The sequence below is a fragment of the Sinohyriopsis cumingii genome, chromosome 6, assembly GCF_028554795.1.
Source record: "Sinohyriopsis cumingii isolate HCF-2022 chromosome 6, ASM2855479v2, whole genome shotgun sequence".
NCBI classification, from domain to species: Eukaryota; Metazoa; Mollusca; class Bivalvia; order Unionida; family Unionidae; genus Sinohyriopsis; species Sinohyriopsis cumingii.
In genome coordinates, this window is record NC_142966.1 from 7,367,799 (window position 1) to 7,388,773 (window position 20,975).

The 20,975-nt window shown below is 36.6% G+C and overlaps 1 protein-coding gene across 6 annotated transcripts in view; it reads right to left on the minus strand.

Annotated features, from left to right (window-relative positions):
• Window positions 1-19,214: 19,214 nt before the first annotated feature.
• LOC149796328 (uncharacterized) overlaps window positions 19,215-20,975 on the minus strand; it is a 90,711-nt gene continuing 88,950 nt past the window's right edge. For all 6 annotated transcript variants that reach the window (XM_089960995.1, XM_089960991.1, XM_089960996.1 and 3 more), the window contains one exon: window positions 19,215-20,115. In XM_089960995.1, coding sequence (XP_089817121.1) covers window positions 19,843-20,115 — 273 coding nt within the window. In that variant the 3' untranslated portion in view covers window positions 19,215-19,842. The remainder of the gene's footprint in view (window positions 20,116-20,975) is intronic.

Sequence of the window (20,975 nt, forward strand, 5' to 3'; positions counted from 1 at the left end):
GTGATATTTTTGTTCCGCATATGTTGGCGTTCTTTGATTGAAGTTTCTTCACCTGACCGGGAGTCAGAATGACATTAACGTGATTGTATGACATTTTTTTATATAGATATCTTTTTCTAAATAACACGATTAAAGATTTTCCACTGGTGCAACAATGACTCTCATTCGACCGCTACCACCTTCAAGTAACATGGCTTTATCGCTGAGTATGACCGCGATTGCTCTCTAGGTGCCGCGAACAAAGGGTGGACCGACTATATCAGGAGGAGGGTCATTAACATGAGCTCGGAAGTGTATATCAACGACAGATTGTTTGGATAAATCAAGATGCTCCAGCGAAAAGTAATAAATCGGATACAGTTTTGTAAAATCTAACTGTGATATTTGCAGCCCTGTGTCTACGTTTAGATCACGTCCCATAAATGTCATCAAACGATGATATGCGCGTGCTACGTGATTTGCGATATAATCTAAAGATATATCTTCGGATGGTTCTTGTTGTCCGTTTATCCTCAACGAAACCTCGCTAACACCGAGATTGTCAAATATCATATGTGAACGTTCCTGACTACCTATCAGATTTTTATTTTGCAGCGCAATAAAAATATGTCGTAGCGCAGAAACACCCTGTTGTGATGCTATATGCCATGTAAATAAACCCCGAGTAGACCTTCCGTAAATATCAACCATTATATAAGATCCGTTGTTTAAAACGCTTTACGCGCAACAAATCGGTTGCTTGTATAATCGTGCACGACTTTATGTGGCGGCCTGGATGATTTTGATATAGCGTCGAGTACATTAATTACTTCACGGTCGCATATTGGCGGATCTGTCATTGTTTGTGTGGGTAGCGTTGAATACCAAACTTTACAACCAGAGGTTGTTGCGTGAAGTGGTGCGACATACTTGATAAATTCAACAGGTGGAGCTAACCCGTACGAATCAAAATAAATGATTCCACGTGGATCAACCGCGTATGATACCCAATGAGTACCGGGTCCAGAACTTTCGTCAAGATTAATAATACCTGTTTCGAGTTTGTTTGGTTGTTTCGGTAATTGATCTCGCATAAAAACACCTCTAAAGGCTTTTATTTTTAATTTTTTAGCGGCATTAAGTAAATCAAAAGTTGATGCTGGAACGTCTAACGAAGTGATCCTGGAAGCCTTAGGCCTCTCCCCCAACGAGATCCTGGCAATCTTAAGCCGCGTCCCTTTTTTTTTTGTATCCTTGCCCTGTTGCTTTCTTTAGTGCCATTCCAGCAGCTGTTCCAACAGCACCTAACGCGGCTGCTTTTGCTACGGCTGGAGCAGCAGCAGCTTTTAATGCCGGAATGGCCGCAAGAAGTGGAAACATACCACCCGTTTTAACCATGTTTTTGATGGCGCTCGGGGAGAGATGAAATTGAACTCCAGTTTTTGATTCTAGGGCTTTATTGAAATGTTTAATCTGATTATTTGTCAGCGATAATTTGTTTGGACCACCACTAATATGATCTCGTTTTAGTGATATTTTAGTTCCGCATTTGTTGGCGGTTTTTGATTGAAGCTTTTTTACCTGACCGGGAGTCAGAGTAACATTAACATGACCATACGACATTTTTTATATAAATAATATTTTTTCTGAATAATTAAAGATTTTCCACTGGTGCATCAACAACTCTCATTCGACCACTACCACCTTCAAGTAACATGGCTTTGTCGCTAAGTATGACCGCGATCGCTCTGTAATCAACACCACCGGTATTTAATGTTGCTTTGAGATGTATATCAACGACAGATTGTTTTGATAGATCAAGATGTTCTAATGAAAAATAATAAATCGGGTACAATTTTTTAAAATCTAGTTGTGATATTTGCAACCCAGTATCAACATTTTGATCACGTCCCATAAATGACATCAAACGATGATATGCACGTCCTATATGATTTTGTGCATAATTTAGTTGTACGTTCTCTGTTGGTTCCTGTTGTCCGTTTATCCGTAAGGAAATATTTGTGAGACCTAGTTGGTCAAATATCATATGAGAGTGAATTTGTGAGTTTAAACGATTAGTTCCCTGAAAAGCAATAAAAATATGTCGTGGTGCAGAAACACCCTGTTGTGATGCTATATGCCATGTAAATAAACCATTAATATTGCTTTGAGCAGCATCTGTGGTTACTGTTAACCATGATAGTAATGATTTACCGCCTTGATCCATAAAAGACAATACTTTTTGTTCTTCTGTGATCGATGGAGTTAATACCGGCATCCACAGTGAGATTTTCGTTATATTTACTTTACCAGCAGCAACACCATTCCCTCGCCAGATCGCATCATCATCATCACTTTTTCTTGCAAGTACAACTGTGTGTATAACTCCAAAGATGACTTTTCTAACATCTCTGCAAAATCCGAAGATGTGAGACAGCGGAATCGCACACGAAAATTTTTTATTTTCTAACAGCATTGCTCGGCGTGTTGCAAATCCCAAGTTGTAAGTCGCATTAGCATTTATAACTACCGACTCCATATCTGCGTCATCAGCAGCAGCAGAGTGTTTTTTTGGTCGTCTCGTAACATACTGAATATGATCGGCATTGTCGGTAATATCCTTAGCAAACATCATCGATGGACCAGCTGATCTTGTATAATCATCAGAATATCTTGCTAGACCAATTATTGTTGTAGCAACATCGACATTATTCTGAATCGATTCGATATTTCTTCCATCAATCATGTATGTGGCGCTACTAAACAATGCTATGATCCCGTTGTTGACAAAACCAACTCGTGTATTGGCATCGTATGCATTACCATCCGCCTTTACAAGTTCACCTTTTACTTCAATAAATGCCTCAGCGGGTAACAAGTATCTACTTGTATCATGAACTTGTAGTTCAATTCTTCCACGTTGATCTGGTAATCGTGCGTCATAAGAATAAAATTGATAATCACGTATCGATTCATCTTTGAGGACCGGTTCATCCATTTTAAATGCTGAGTCGGATATACGTTTAAACATTTATTATTTAACTTTGATTTAAATCATCGTCGCGCTGACTTTGTCAAGCGAGTACGAAGTCCACTTCCTGCTATCAAATTTGCAGTAATATTTCTTTGTACTTCATCAGATTCTTGATTCATCAACGCTGCTAGTTTTTTTTATTGGGGCTTGATTTATTATTTTACTGACGTCTGCGGACATATCTGTAGTGCTTGGTAATTTTACTGGTTGTCGTTTTCGTCGTATTAATCGTGTTAGTCGATCTTTGATCGCCGAGAACGCCTTACCAGCAAAATTGATAATTGCACCAGGAGCTTTTTCACGAACAACATCGATAGCTTTCATCGATAATTGTTTTGCAACAGGTGCTACTTTTGGAGCTAATCTTCTAAATAACCCTTGAACAACATCACCAAGTCCATCTCCGTAAATTGCTCTATAGATTGGTAATCGTGAGTTTACTGCTGTGACCTGTACGGGTCTATAATGTCTATTGTACATGATCATTTTTATTTAATTTACCATTTATCTAATCGCAGTGACTAATCATCAACGAGCTCATCAATAAGTTCTCGGTAATCGCCGATATCCATGTTGCCGCCGCGAAATAATCGCTGACAAATATCAGCTGCTTCATTAATTATTTCTGATGAATTATTTCCGGCACGTTTTCCTCCTATAAGAACTTTTAACCGCGACACGTCATTGAGAATATTATCAGGACAAATAATATTACCTCCGAAACCACTACCAGTAGTAGGTGCATCATGAAATTCTCCTTCTGGAGATTGTGATCGAGGAGGTTGTTTTTGTTGAGGAGGTTGTTTTTTCCTTTGTTGCTGCGGTGGTGGAGTTTGTGGTTTTTGCTGTGATAGAGGAGATTGCTTTTTCTGTTGCGGTGAGGAAGATTGTGTTGTTTTTGACGGTGTTGACAGATCTGCGCTTACAACAGGACTTGCAATGATCCTTGCTTTAACATCTTTCCTAAATTGTGTAAATTCATCGTCGAACTTTACCGTGACCCGCTGAATATCTTTATGTGTAGCAAACACCAACCGTTCCCACTGATCATAATTCAACGGTGGTGAACCCAGTTCCAGGTAATTGTCACGATTAGCAAATTCACCTACAAGATCAACCGCGTTATCGTAATTTTTCAACTTGATATTTTTTTGCCATATCTTCCCTGATTTTTGCTTTACTACGTTGATATTTTGGCGGAGCTTCGGCTTCAAGTGACGTTTCTGGTGCATCTATGAAAACTTCTCCAGGCGGTCTTGTTGTAACTTCCCTGATAGCAGTGGCTGCCCTAGCGGCTGCTTCAGCGGATCTTTCAGCTGCGCCTGCTAACCGCCTTGTTGCAAAATTTTGTCGTTGAGCAGTAAGCGCTAACGATATAGTAACAGGTTTAAATAACTTTTTAGTGTCTTCCTCGTACTCAACTTGTACTTCCTGCTGCGCTTGTACGTTTTCTCTAAATGAATCTCTAACAGGGAGAAATTTCTTAATTGCTTCTAGTCGCTCTCGGGCTATCCTTGCAGTATGAGATTCCGGATGTACCATTTTATTATAACAATAATTTTTTTAATTAATAGCAGCAGAGAGGGCACGACCTAGCGTTGACGTAACCGCGTAAAGCGCATGCATAATAAACTAGAAAAAATCACCAACGACAATAAAGTAATATCAATTAGAATTTTCTCAGTAAAGTGTCGACGCTTTTTAAAATTTTGTCGACGCTTTTCTTTGTTTCGATCATTTGTAGGAGGGCTTATTTCGGTTTTTTTGGACGCTCCTACAAAAAGGTGGGTCCCCCCCCCCCCGTTGCTCCATACCACTGCAATTTACTCTTTCTTCACTGTGATCAGGGGGTCATAGTGAGCCCAATCGTTTGTCCAATCTTTTGCCGTATTTGTTCATTGGTGATATGGTCTTTGTATCTGACGCCGAGGATCTTTCGGAAACATTTCATCTCGGTGGCCTGTATCCTTTTCTACAAGTCTGCTGTTATGGACCATGATTCGCAGGCGTAGACAAATATGGAGATCATATTTTATTTAACCTCCCTTACGACTTTATATTACTGGATTATATCGTTAGACGGATGGAGTACATTGTTTGTTTGGTTCCCCCCCCCCAAAAAAAAAAAATTAATCCTGCTTTAATATTTTCAATGCAAAATTATCTTTCATCGACAAAGCTTATAACATAAAAATATTACAGACATTTTCATTGGCAAATTTGAAGGAAAAAAAAAGCCCCCCCCCCCCCCTCAAAAAATTAATGGAATTTACATTTGTTATGTGTCGGCTTGTGTTATTTTGTTTTAAAACAGGGAAGAAGTTCTGGGATAGGATTATTCTGTTCATATTATGGAAATTAATATGTCATCAATGTTTGCAAGACGATTTTTGGATACAATGAACGATACTTTTCTTTTTATATTTTAAGTTTTCTGCCGGAATACAAAACATAATTTTTCTGAACGACTTATACCGTGATTCTGGGAAAATGGACACAATTATAAAAGCAAAGTGTCGCCAAGGCTGCTAGAGTGTCAAATACTTATATTCCGAAGTGACATTGTTTTGACCAACCTAAAAGACATATCAAACATGATTTGAAATGTTCAGTTTGTTTTAGAATTCTGACTGCCTCCAAATATTATTTGTGTGTAACAAAAAAAAAAATGGAATTTGTTTTTCTTTACTTTTATACTTTATATTTTGTTAACTTTCTATTCTTAAATTGTAACCATTATCCAGGAATGACTGTTACATCTGTCGTATTTTGTGTGAATAGGGAGGATGTTGTATAGAAGTAAATTTATATGGACAGATTCGTCATCTGTTGCATGAATTAAACTTCTTCAGTAGTGGTATGTGCCACTTGAGGGTCAATGGGATTGGTGATTCTTGAAAGTTCAAAGGACACTTGGGGGTCATACGGGAAGTTATATGTTAAATCGGTCTATATATTTAACAAGGAAAAGACACTTGGGCCCGGGGGGGGGGGGATCAAAAGTATTTGGTATTTGTAGGGTCAAAAGTCAAAATTTCAAAAACTCATCTCATGTAAAGAATCACTCCTATAAGAAAAATCTCACAAGTGTGAACTCGATACAAAGTCTGCTAAAATCCTTCTTTCAAAAACTCGTTCTAATATATTCTGTTTTAAATCGCAATGAACATTTCGTGATGCATCATTACTTGTTATCATTTTCATGGAAATGGACATTGATGTTCAGAGTACTTTAAGGAAAAAGAGAATGAACAAAAGAAGCGAAAGGAAGTAAATGAGAAGGAGAACGAGAGCGGTTCTATATTGAAGAACCCATTTCCATCAAGAAAGGGGAAGAAATCCAGATCACGAGAAGAAACAGGTGAAGAAAGTCAAGCAGAGAGACAGTGGTGAAAGAAGAAAAAACAATGGACTTTAATGATGTATCGTGAAACGTTCATTGCGATTTAAAAAAGAGAGAATATATGAAGGAAAAAGTAAGAGTCTCTTGGTCTTGATTACACCATTCTTCCTTCACGTACGTGCTTGAGGCATAAAAAAGCAGAAAATTTTTCAGTTTCACAATCCATCATTACTGTTTGCTAAAAAATGTAACTTGAAAACTCACAGCATTGACTGATAGCTTAAGAGATTTTGGATAGTGTGTGTATGGGGGGTGGCTGGATAGTGTGTGTATGGGGTGGAGGTTGGATAGTGTGTGTAGGGGGTGGTGGTTGATATGTGGTGTAATAGTAGAATTGTGAGATTTCATCTCCTTCTCTTGCATTCTAAGTGAACACAGCGCATTTTGATTTGTGTGTATGGGATATTGGATAGCACAGATGGTGTGATGGATAGTATTGGCGCGATGTATATTTGAGAGATTTCATCTCCTTCCATTATACTCTAAGCTGACACAAGACGCTTTGAATAGTGTGTATGAGATGTTGGATGGTATATTTGTGGTGTGATGGATAATATGTTTGTGAAATTTCATCTCCTTCTCTTACACTGTAATATATTGCGTTTTGGATTTTGTGTGTGCATGTGGCGATAGATGGTATAGGTGGGGTAATTGATAATATTTATTTGTGATATGATGGATTGTATGTTTGAGAGATTTAAGCTCCTGTTTTATTCTAAGCTAACACATAGAGTTTTGGATTGTGTGTGGACTAAAATAAATTGTGTGTGTATAGGATGTTGGATGGTATATGTGGTGTGATTGAACTTCTGTCAGATTTCATCTTCTCTTGCACTCTAAGCTAACGCCAAGCGTTTACGGGTGTATGCGTTGTGTTTCTGCGTGTGTGTGTGTGCACGCGCGTGTGTGTGTGTGTGTGGTGTTGAATAGTATTGCTGGTGTAATGGATAATATGATTTTGTGGTGTGATGGATATAAGGTTTGTGATATTAGATGTAATTTCTTTTTTACCCTTCCCTGTTTGGTCTGATAGTTTGTGAATGTTTGAGACTACACTAGATGTTTTGGATTATATGTATGCACTTGCGTGTTTCTTTGATTATGTGATCAACTTAAAAGTAAAAGCCCTTACCCATTACCCTTCCCATGTGACTCCATAAACCCATTTTACCCATTAAACCAAGTTGACCTATATATCGTTTTGAGGCTATAAACATTTAGCATAGAATTTCCTTGACATACTGAAGTCAAGGCAAACACTGTTACTAAGTTTCTGCCCGATGGAGGTAACACTAGTACCATTTGACCTCATTGATCTTACTTTTGACACACACACCGCAGTGTCATTTGCATGTCAAAACTATGGACCTAATTAACATAGCACTTCCCTGATGACCCCAAGTACCTTTTGAACTTTCTACCACTGAAAGTCCCATTGACCCCCAAATCGCACATACCACTACTTTCGTACAATTTGTTCGTATGATAAACGGGTACTATTTCCATACCTGGACGAGTCTTTAGAATAAATTCAAGAATTATTCATTCGGCTACTTTATAAAGTAATAATGAATTCGAAGTATTTCAGGGATTAACTAATTGTGAAAACCAGAGAAGTCTGTATTAATTTAAAATTCCAAAATAACTGTCCAATTTGACAGCTGTACATATTCCAAATAATTCTCCAATATCGATGCATATTCCTGACAAAACTTTCTCCTGAAACGCTCGAGTCTGACATTTCCTCACATAATGACCATCACAATGAGTTAAGCCATCTCAGGAGGAGAAGTTACATACGAAATATAATACTTACGCCAGCTTCGAAATCACGTGTGATAAGCTTAACTACAATGCGATAATGAACGTGAATGCCTAATAAAGAACATGCTGGTTAGAGACAGCTATCGGAATTAAGTTGTAATATTCACAAATTTTACTTTATTGGACTAAATATACATAATCGATATTTTACGCATTTTGTTTCTTTAGCTGTCTTTCTTTAACTAGAAAATACGCAAAATGTAAGAACTGTATGCGATATTTCTGAGATTTGTTTTCTACAAGAATTCGACAGTCTCATCAATACGCATGGAGTTTTATGGATCAGAGTTATCACTGACTGAATGTTCTATAGACATTCACCTCACGGGGATGTGGAGGTATTATACCGTAGATCTCTTGTAAGTAGTATAGAAGTATAACAACTAGATAATCCCAGATTAATACGTTTTTCTATTAGGACAGCGGATTTCTCTTTGCTTTTTGTAAATGTATATTTACCTTGTGCTGTTGTTGACAAGTTGGAGAATTGGTTGAATATTTTGACACTGTAAATTACATTTTATAAAATGATAATTCTCCAAATGTTTGCAGGAGATTTAAATGCTAATATGCTCAAATTCACTCCCTTTGGAGGTGAAATTCACTCCCTTTGGAGGTGAAATTCACTCCCTTTGGAGATGAAATTCACCATTTTGTGACGAATACGGTTATATCAAATCGGACCTAACTTGTATAGAAGATCACACAACAAATGTTACTTATTTCAGTGACTCGCACAATAGTGTCTCATGGTTGGATCAAAGTGTTCTCTACACACTATACGCAATCCACTATACGTGGAAAGAAAGTAATTCACACAATAGCATGGTCCGATCATCGTCTTACTTTAATGACTATCATTGCGTATATACCTCATGCATTTGATTCTTGCCAGGGGAACTCTTAAATTTGAAATACAACATCAATTGTTCAGACCTCACTGCCGACGAAAAAACGAATTATACTCAAACACCTGTATTCTTATTTAACAAGATAGAAATCCCATATTGTTTTCAGGTCTGTAATGATCAGGGTTGTATTAATCAGGTGCATATGAAACATATTAATGGATTATACACAAATATAATAAAAACGTTGCCCAACTCTGGTAAATACTTAGCTAGTAAATCCAAACAGGTTCACCGCGTTAAGCTAGTTTAGAATGACTGTCGAAGACCTGTGCGAAGTTTGCATGAAATACTTATCGTATGTGGCATGGTATCGATAAACCTCGGCATGGTCCTCTTAGTAACCAAATGCGCCAATCTAGAGTTCAGTTTAAATATGCTATTGGATTAGTAAGAAGGCAGAATTAAAACAGAGCAGACACGCTTGCAAATAAATTAGAAAATTTAGACCAAGGTGTATGCTTGAAGCAAGGTAAACAAAACTCTACGACAACTTTCAATACGCTACCAATTTGCATAGATGGGAACCATGACCAAATAACACATACAGCAAGTGGAAAATCCCTTTTGAAGCCTCATCCAACAGCGTAAAAGATGATGCGAATAAAGAGTAAGATGTTTCAACCCCTTCTAGGCGCATTGAATTAATTACATTATATGAGATCAAACTTGCTGTAACTAAACAAAGAGTGGGTAAATGTCCAGGATCAGATTTTTTATACATGCAGAACATTTTAAATTTTAAGATAGTAGACTTTGTGTCATTTAGATGATTTTATTTAATTGTATGTTAATAAATAGCTCTGTTGCAGATGATTTCACAAAATTATCCCGCTACTGAAAAGGAAAATAGGTAACTCGACGGACAAAAATAATTATAGGCCCGTACGTGTTACGACAACTTTTTCAAAACTATTTGAATATATTATGCAAGGGTGTGAAGTCACAATCTCTTATAATCAGTTTTGTTTAAAAAGACAACAGCGTTGAACAGAATTATGCCTCTATTCATTTAAGGATTAATGCTTTTCGTAGAACATGATATCCTTGTGTTTACATGTTCTGTAGCCACTAGTAAAATATTTGATTTGATTCATTGGACTCTTTCAAAAGTTGCTTGATTTTCAAATACCCATTCACATAGTTCATACTTTAGTTAAGTGTGGCAAACAGTTGTACTGTGTACGATGGGAAGTGTAGTATCCAGCGCATTCCGTGTAACCAGTGGGGTGAGACAGGGAGGTGTTCTTTCCCTTTTTTATTAATATGAATATAGAAAAGTTAAATTGTAAAATGACCCAGTGTCACGTAGGTTACATTTGACAACCTATGTGTTTTTATTTTTTATTTGAAAATGTTTAGTTTTGCTGATGATAAGTCTATAGCAGGTTTAAGGAAATTGTTAAAGATATGTGAACATTAGGGATTTGAGAATGATATCATTTATAATTTAACAAAAATTGGAATGTACGGTCTTTCCGTCAACGTCTCTTAACTACCATATCCTCCACCTGTACATACTAACGGCCATAATCTTACATACGTCAGCAGTTAAATGTATTTGGATCATAGTTTAAAATCCAATTGGTCAGGTTCTGAAGATATATGAGGCATTACATATTTTTGTGTAATCGAGAAAAACATGCTTCTACGTAAATTTTGAAATTGTTCTTTGAATATGAAAATAGATTATTTAAATCTTATTGCTGCACAGTGTATTGTGCTCATCGATGAGCAAATGTTTGTAAATGAATAAAAAGAAAACTAGTTATTGATTATAAAAAGCAATAGTCTTTGTTTAATATTAAGACTTCCAAGATGGAACAGTGTCTCTAACATATTGTAAACTTGAATGTATTCAGTTTTGAAGAAGTAATGAGAAAGTGTGTGTGTGTGTGTGTGTGTGTGTGTGTGTGTGTGTGTTCTCAATGATGACAAGAATATCTAAAGTAAGAATTTTATTTTAACATTTCTATGGAACTATGCCATTGTTGTAAATTCTGGTATTATAGATAGATGGAACAAATTATTCTTTAATGTCTCATATAATGTCATTCTTAACAATGCTTGATGCAGTCCATTGTTGCAGATGTGTCTGTATATTTACACAAAATATATCTATGATCTTTCATGTTTAAAATAGTTTTATTTTATAGATTTTTTATATAGATGTAAGGAATATGAAGTCTGAAATAAAGAATTCTTATCTCATCTTAACTTATTAATAACTTAGATAATAGTATTGGGCGTGGAATTGGAGGCCATACGGGAAATAATTTTTAGCACATGTTTACATTGGTTGGGCACTTTAGTGAAAAATGGGATATCCTATTTTAAAATTGTCCAGAGGTATAACATTGAGATGGTATTATGGAGGCAAAATGTACAGTGTTATAGGTTTTATAGGGACAAAGGGTTAAACGTTTATAGGGACAAAGTGTAGACTATTTCCATCTGCTGTCCATCACACTACAATAAAATCTTTTTGACAACTCTCTCTCTCTCTCTCTCTCTCTCTCTCGCAAATGCTTTTTCATTACTATCCAAAATGTTTAGAGTGTTTATACACACTCCCTATACTTAGCAAGTGATCCATACATGACATCATGCAATTTTGTGGTATTTTCGTCCTTTTCTTCTCTCACATTTCTTCGCCAAAATGTAATACGTCACACAGAAGCTTAATTTTGATTGGATGCAGAGTTTGACAACGTTGAAAACCAGGATAATATAAACTTCCGTTTACCAGAGTTTGCCTATTATCGCAGGCAATAATCTTCCAGCCACACAAACCAGCAATGTAGAAGTGAGAAAACTCCGCGTTGTTTCAAACGTTTTGCGGCAGACAAATTAAGTACGTAGCCTTTTCCAGCAGCGCTTCTTCTGTATCAAGTTGACGTGTTTTCATCAAAGGACAATTGTTTTGCTGATAGTATTAAGAACAATGCATAGCCTATTGAAGTGGCCATCGAAATTTTCTTACGTAGACAGGGATAAACTAAATTCTTGATAAGACATTCTATGGAGAATGTTTTGATAAAAGACTTTCTGCAAGCTATGCAAACACATTTTAAATTTTAAGCCAATGTCCGCTGCCGCTCGTCGACTTTTCCAGAGCCACAGCTATTGCTCCAGTTGCCGCCGCTATTTCCTAATAAAACAAGTAATGCCTGTATGTTTGGACTTAGCGCAACGAAAACAGCAGGAATTGAAAAGCCAGAATTGAGAAGTATTTCTTTTACCGATAAAGTGAAAAATAGATACAAGTTTGCCAATTTTTCCATAGTGTTTTGAATTCCTGTATTTACATCATTATATTTTTGCATAGGTTCCTGAAACGTAAAGCACGCACGCGAATCATTGCTTTTTTCTAGCGCTCGAGCTCGCTCTCGAGATGTTATCTGCTGTTTACTCCGAAAGCAACGTGAGTCAAACGCATTGGGTCAACTATTTGGCTGCTTGTTTCTTGATCAGCATATCGTGATGTACGTTGAAAAGCTACAAATAGATTTATGGGCCGTTGGCTGCCAGACAATGTAGCTAATCTCCATGATGCAAATAAGTGCGCATGTAGATACGTGGTACTTGCATATACGCACATCTGCACAAAATAAAGTTTCCTGCTAGATAGAGAGATCTTGTAGTAAATAGAAAGAGCTATTTTTTTATATATATCCAGAGAAATAACTTTTCAAAAAGCGAGATCTTGACGACTCGAAGTACTGTATCTACAACGCGAAAAGAAAAAAGAGAAAAATGAAATTTAGAGGCAACACCGTACACATTTCATTGTGCCCTTATGGGAAAACGCGCCTTAATGCAAACCCAACAATATAATAAGGATTTTAGGGATACCTCTAATGGCTGAAACAGTTTGAGCTCCATCACAATTAGCATCATCTCTTCAAATGGCGCCTTATTTTAACTTTTATTTTACAAATTGGCCATATCTTGCACTAAACATCTTTGTCATCAGAACATTTACTTTGTCATCGTTCACTGAAATTAAATTCATAATTGTGCTGTGCTCTATTGTCTGGTTATTAATTTGATGATGAGCCGTCCTGCAGCCATTGTTTGCTAAGGCCACATTTGCATTGAAGGTAAATATGACAGGAGGAACAACAGCCGTTTGAAAATTTCATCTGACCGCAAGTACAGATTTATGAGGCTTCAAGTATACGTCCTCATCTCACGTATACATACTTTGCGTTCCATCTTTGTTTACTTGGTGCGAGTCTTTGTCTACGTAACGCACATGTGCGTGCTCATTAGTTGAGTCATTAAAGGGAGACTAATCAAAATCTTAGAATACTCAGGGGGAAACCTAGTTATTACATTTGTACATTCAAGTTAAACACAATTCATCTTAGACCATGCCGATCATAATAAATGATAGGCTACAGTCTTGCATCAAATGTATTTATAATTTCATTGCCACGCTTATTTGTCTGTCTTATTCATCACAAAATGACCTTTGTTTTGTCCAAGCAATTGCATTTGTAGCTTCCTTAACTTGCTCCATCCTGGGCGATATAATCTCTTCTATTTACATTCCTACTACACTCCCTGCTACTAAAGCGGAGCCTTTACAAACCTTGGGCAATATTGCAAATTTCCGTGCTTGGCCTATCAACACGGCAGCTAGCCTGTCAAACAACGTTCAGAAATTCCTCCTGAAATCGTTATACGCTGAATTCGTCTTGGCTTCATTTATACAACCCGATTACATTTGGTTTGCATTTTAAGGTGCATATAAAATACTTCTGATAAGCTTGATTAAAAAAATCATTGTCTCTTCCTACGTGAACCTATTGCAGGAAGAAAGGACACGTTATTTCTGATTGCTACAAATTGAAAAATAAGCATTAGAATCAAGACAGATCTCTTACATTACAAAGGCTTTTATTTCTAAGAGATCAAGGTCACGGTCATTTATGGAAAGCAATACAATTGTTGGGTCTAATAAAGCACAGGCGTTAGATTTTATTATGGAGAATTATGAATCATTCACGTCGAGGGTTCTATATCACGCTTGGGTGATTCCGCCAATCCCATCCCTATTAAATATTCATGGGACACGGGAACTTCTGAATCTTTTATTATCAGGTACTTTGCCTTTTCTTGAGAAGTCTACTTCTAATGTGAGTGTTGTTATTCAGGGAGTAGCGTGTGGATTTATTAATGTTCCTCTTCAATGTGTAGATTGGTCATCAGACTTAGTCTCACGACCCGTGACAGTCGGAATAATATTTGCTTTACCCACTGAGGGCATTCGTTTATTATTACGCAAAGACCTAGCAGGAGATATTGTTGTGGTTAATACACTTGTAACTAACAAGTCCTGTTTGGAGCAGAAAGTCGATCCAGTTGAAAAAGAATTCCCTGATTTATACCCAACTTGTGCAGTTACTAGAGCTATGGCAAAGAAAGCTCTTGAGAATGATATTGATCAAGAAAGTATTCCTTTAGCTGACACATATATTGGTCAGGGATTTGATTAGGTCACTTTCATTCCTTGTTGGATCAATTAAAAGGTATTGATCACAGTGATCCTCTTTTAGCTACTCTTTGTTCTTATTCTAATCAGAATGACAGACGACAATCACTTGTTGTCGAATAGGAAAAATATCTTGAGATCTCCTGTTTGTTTCAAAGGGCCATTAGTGAAACTGAAGCCAGTGTCTGTTATTTCAATAAAATGGAATTCTTATGAGAAAATGGAGACCTCCATAGGTACCTGCTGCTGACGAGTGGTAAGTGAACTATCAAATTGTAGTTCCAAAATCGTGCAGACAGCAAATTCTTATTCTGTCCCATGAAATTAATTTGGCTGGTCGTTTAGGGATTAATAAGGCTTATCACAAGATCTTGAATCACTTCTATTAGGCAAATATTACAAGTGATGATTTTAACTACTGCAGATTTTGTTATACATGTCAAATGGTAGGAAAACCCAATGAGAAGATACCTAAGGTTCACTTGCAACCTATTCCTGCATTTGACGAACCATTTGGCAGAAAAAATGGTAGATTGCGTTTGTCCCTTACCTAAGACCAAATCAGGTAACCAAAATTTTTGACATTAATGGATGCGTCAACAAGGTTCCAGAGGCAATTCCTTTGAGGAATATTATATCTAAAACAATACCGAAATTGATAGTTTTTTAAATAAAAAAAAAACTCAATTTGGCCTTCCCAAATCTGTCCAATTGGGTCATGGGTAAAATTTTAGGTCTGGAATTTTCCAGTTAATTGTGTTTGAATTTGGCATTCACCTATTCAAGTCAAAAGTGAAATTATGGTTTGACAAGACTGCAATGGAGGGAACTTTTAAGTCTGAAAATATAGTTCTGTCTCTCTTGCTCATTCTTCAGAATTTTCTTCAGATAGGTATTACGGCCTTTACAAAGTTAAGAAGAAAATAAATGAGTTAAATTATAAAAATAATACTCATGGGATCTAAATAAATTAAGGAGTACCTGTATACAGTGAGAGATAGCCAGGTTAAACATGGAATTAATTTAGTTGTACATGTCCCACTCAGTGAAGATTTAAGTGAATGAATGCAATCAGACCCTACTGATTTTGGAGTGACAAATCTTCAGAATTCATACGTTATGTATAATCTGGACCAGAAAATTTCACATTTGCAAAAGCAACAAATGAATCACATGTGAAACAACACCCATACAGGATGAACCCTCTCAAAGAGGAATACTTGAAAAAATAAATTCAGTATTTGCTGGAAAACGATTTCTTAGAGCCCAGTAAAAGTGATTGGAGTTCACCATGTATACTTGTTCCGAAACCAGATAAAACTTTCCGCACGTGCACTGATTATAGGAAAGTGAGCGGATTTATTTCCATTACCAAGAATCGATGACTGTATTGATAAAATCGGAAATGCCAAGTATGCTACCAAATTTGACCTTCTGAAAGGATTTTGGCAAATTCCACCGACGGAAAGAGCAAAGAAATTTTGGCATTCCTGATTCCAAATAGACTATATCAATATAAAGTGATGTCTTTTGTGATGAAGGGTTCGCCAAATACTTTTCAACCCCTAATGAATATGATTACCTCTGGTCTAGATATTTGTGATACTTTCATAAAAAAATGACATTTCTTTATATTATTAAAACCCATCAAAAGTTACAAATGCCGATAAGTTTTCGTGAGTGGAATTAGCTAGGGTTAATTCAACTGAACACAGTTGGTGATATATTCTGCATTTCCTACTGTGTCAATTCTGTTATCGACTCCTGGCATTGCAAAGGAATCCGTTTTTGTGACACTTTTGCCTTTTCTACAGTCCATACATATACAAAATATATTATCTGGTTTCGGCACAAGAATACATGGTTAACAAAAATGACATTTACTTGGTTATATCAAATCATTTTCCAGCAAATACTGAATTTATTTTCTTCAAACATTCCTTCTTGAGAGGATTCATCTTGTAAGGATGCTATTTTACAGGTGTCCAAAGTTCAATGACATGGTATACTTTATATCTTTATTTTGGAGCATCAGGAGACCAATACTTATTGTTATGTATATCTATATTTTTGTAACTCCTACTGCATGATTTTATTTTGTTTCCTTAATTTGTATTCATGGTTATAAACTGTACAGAATATTTTTTTGTTAAAATTTGTGTATGTGATTTGAATCTGTTAAGACAGCAAATTGCGCAGGATCTATAAATAGATGTTTACGTAGGTGTTGGCAACTAGTGATATTAATCTTAACACTAAATTAAAATGGCGTCTATGGCGTATATATATATATATATATATATATATATATATATATATATATATATATATATATATATATATATAGATAGATAGATAGATAGATAGATAGATAGATAATGAGGACTTTGTATAGAGCCTAATCTTTAGAATCTCTAAGCACTTTGCAACATTAGACAACACCTATAAGATAAAAAACATATAATGATATGATTACAAAAACAAACACCATGAAATTAGAAAACATTAAAAAAACATGCTGATAATATTTAAGGTAAGAACCATTATTAAGTCTTTAAGTTTGTTCTTGCAGTCGAACTAAGTGAGTTTTGAGAGCAATCTTGAATGTGATCACTGTATCTTTGTGTCTAAGTTCAGTGGGCAATTCATTCCACGTTGCTGGGCCCTGGTATGCAAAAGAACGTTGTCCATATGACTTTGTTTTCATAGTGGGAATAATGAGTATACGATTGTCAGAAGAGGAGTGTAAGTATCCTGCTGGTATGTACACATGGGTGAGGTCGGATAGGTATGTTGGACTTGAGTCCGACTGTGAAACGTAGCATAGAGAACAGATTTTGTGTTTGATTCTGGATCGAATGGATAGCCAGTGTAGGGTACAGAGCAGTGGCGAGGTGTGCTCTGATCGTGGTACTCTAAGTATGATCCGAGCAGTTGTGTTTTTAACTTTTTGAACTTTCTGGAGCATATATTGAGATGAACCACACATAACTGAGTTACAATAGCCCAGTCTTGAAAGTACTAATGAACACACAAATGTTTTAGTGGCATCAGCTGAAAGATATTTGCGAATTGAGCTGATGCTTCTCAGCTCAAGATATGGAGCCTTGCATATGTCCATGACATGTTGGTGCAATGTGAAAGTACTGTCCAGAGTAACAACTAGGTTTCGTACTAATTGTGTGAATTTAATGTTGCTGTTGCTTATATATATTGTTTGAGGTAAAGGAAGTGAATGAGAAAGTCTTTGTGTTGTGATCAGAATGGCCTCAGTTTTATCATCATTCAGCTGCAGCTTGTTACATATCTTACATGATTTCACATCAGAAATGCACCTCTCTACACCTTGGATGGAAGCATCAACTTCATTTGCGTGACTAGATTTTTATATTTGTGTGTCATCAGCGTTCAGATGGTGAGACACTGGATGACGATCTATGACACTTGAGAGCGACTGAGTGTACATAATGAAGAGAACAGGTCCAAGAACAGACCCCTCTGGAACACCACAACATAGATCAACTGGGTTGGAGTGTATTCCATTTACAGATACAATTTGTGTCCTGTTGACCAAGTAGACTTGAACCACAGTAAGGCTGTATCATGAATGCCAAATACATGCTGGTGACGCTGAAGTAATATATCATGGTCTATTGTGTCAAATGCTGCAGACAAATCAAGGAGAGTGAGGACTGTAATCTTTCCGCTATCCAACGCAGAGAGAATGCCATTAACTACTTTTAGAAGAGTAGTTTCAGTACTGTGGCAAGGGCGATACGCAGATTGTACATCGCTAAAAAGACTGTTTGAATTTAGATGAGATACAAGCTGGGATAAAACAACCTTTTCTAAGATTTTTGATATGAATGGGAGATTAGAAACTGTGCGGTCGTTCTTTAAATCGTTATGGTCTAGTGTTGATTTCTTCAGCAGGGGATTTACAATGGCAGTTTTGAAAAATGATGGGAATTCCTCGGATGAGAGAGAGGTATTAATTACATCAGTTAGTGAAGGCAATACTGGATCTAAGCACTCAAGCAGCAGTGTCTTATATTGATTTAAAAAATGTGAATAAAAACAGAAACTAGAAGAGAAAAAAATCAACTTTGAAATTTGCATATGTGATTGTGTACGAGAAGAAAAAGCGCAGAACTAAATTTTGTAGCGGACACACTCGCAGGGATACACACACACACACACACACACACACACACACACACACGTGTGTATACAAAGTAGGGGCACCGGTCAATGGCCTAAGGAGTTAGAGCGTTATAAAAATGGTGCTAGCAGCTGCCTCGCCTGGCGCTTGGCATTAAGAGGTTAATGTTAGGACTAGTCGTCATGGTGTCAGAATAATGTGACTGGGTGGGACATAATGCTACATGTCTGCGGCATAATGACCCAGTGCTAAACATCAGTAGAACAGTAGAAACTCCCACACCGCAAACATCGTAGCGGTATTACTGACAAATTGTTAAAGCTACGTTAAAAATCCGAATCACACACACACAAACACACACACGGGTGGCATGTCAGGGAATTATACATGCAACAAAGACACTATACACCTTCAAATTGCTTTAAGAAGCAAAAAACTGATGATAAGATTAATGAATATCAAGTAAAATATCTGCACTAATCGTCTATAGAATCGGAAAATGTCTGACATATTTCTTTGAACGGTATATACATATATACGACAGGCGTGAATGGAATGCTATGAAATTTGCTGTACTCTATTCACGCCATAAACCGGCAAGCTTCTTAAGAACTCAAAAAGCTCATTAAAACTTGAATTGCTTTTTTCACGGTTCTATCTTTAAATAAAACCGTCCACAAAACATTGATTGCAACACTCTATGGACAATTTCGTCCCTGGAACAAACCCGGATATTAAAGTTATAAAGAAAAGCGCATTTACAGAATATACCATTCCTTCCTTATCCACATACTTAAAGACCGACTAAACTATATTTTCCAAAACGAAACAAAACGGACAAAACTCCCCAACAAAACATCAAAAACAGAATACATATATAATGAATAGATATACACACGAACAAATGAATGTACCGTATATTGATTCTACTTCAAATTGCTACTGTGACATATTCGTCCAGGATTTTTAAAGACAACACTAGTTTAGTAAGAAAAGCTACGTAATCTTTAGCATACAAAGCTTAACAATATTCTATGTTTTCATGCACTGCACTACACCCGGGACCAAAACTGGACCATCTCTATGAAGTAGCATGGTCGGCCAGACAGGAAAGGCTATTTTATCTCCCGAAACAGTGTAAGACCTATGATATGTATGGTCAAATTTGTCATTCGGTTTGATATCGAAGAGAAGTTCAATGGGCGGGAACTGGATTCTCATCAGCCAACACAACTCAGCACATTCCTGTATGTAAACCTCGATGTCTTGATACTTCTTGTCCTCCATGACCTTTTGGCAAATTTTCTGAATAATAATAATAATAATAATAATAATAATGTTATTGAAGTTGTTCAAATTGCTTTAAGAAACAGAAAACTGATGATAAGATTAATGAATATCAAGTAAAATATCTGCACTAATCGTCTATAGAATCTGGGGTTTAACGCCATTTTTCAGCACACGATAGGCTATACATGGTGGCCAGTATTAATGGTGGAGGAATAACCTGGGAAAACACCAGAAAGAACCATGGACCCACGATAAGCTACTGGCAAGCTTTCTAACATACCCACATTGGCCGAATCCGGGACTCGAATCCACGCAGACAGAGGTGAAATGGCAGTGATCCGTAACGGAGAGTGCTTTAGCCCACTAGGGGCATTGTAATATTAATAATAAAAGTGACAACAGCGAGGGTAAATAAAAGCCCCAAACTTAAAAGTCCAAGGTCGATACTTTAACAAATCTTCAATGTGGAAAGCCTTAAACAAACCCTGAACAGCTGACACTTTTGTCTTGGGAGCTTATCTTCGAGATAATACAGTTGCTATTCAATTTTGTCGAATTACATCTTTGAACAGACATTTAAAGGGTTTAACTTCACAGGGAAGACTGTATATAGTTTCATTATAACTTCAAGACTAGCGGTCATGAAAATTTAGAAGACAGATGGAATGAAATAAAGAAGCTATGAAAATATACACGAAAAACTAAGGTATAATTTTTAGAATAACTGGAACACAGTACCGAATAAGCAAGAGGATGGGCGGAACACTAACATGAAGGAAGGAACAATTTCTATCAAAAAAAACTTTCCAAGAGGCACACATGATCGGCAAGGACAAACATATATAGCTGTAGCTAAGTGATATTATTGAGTGCTG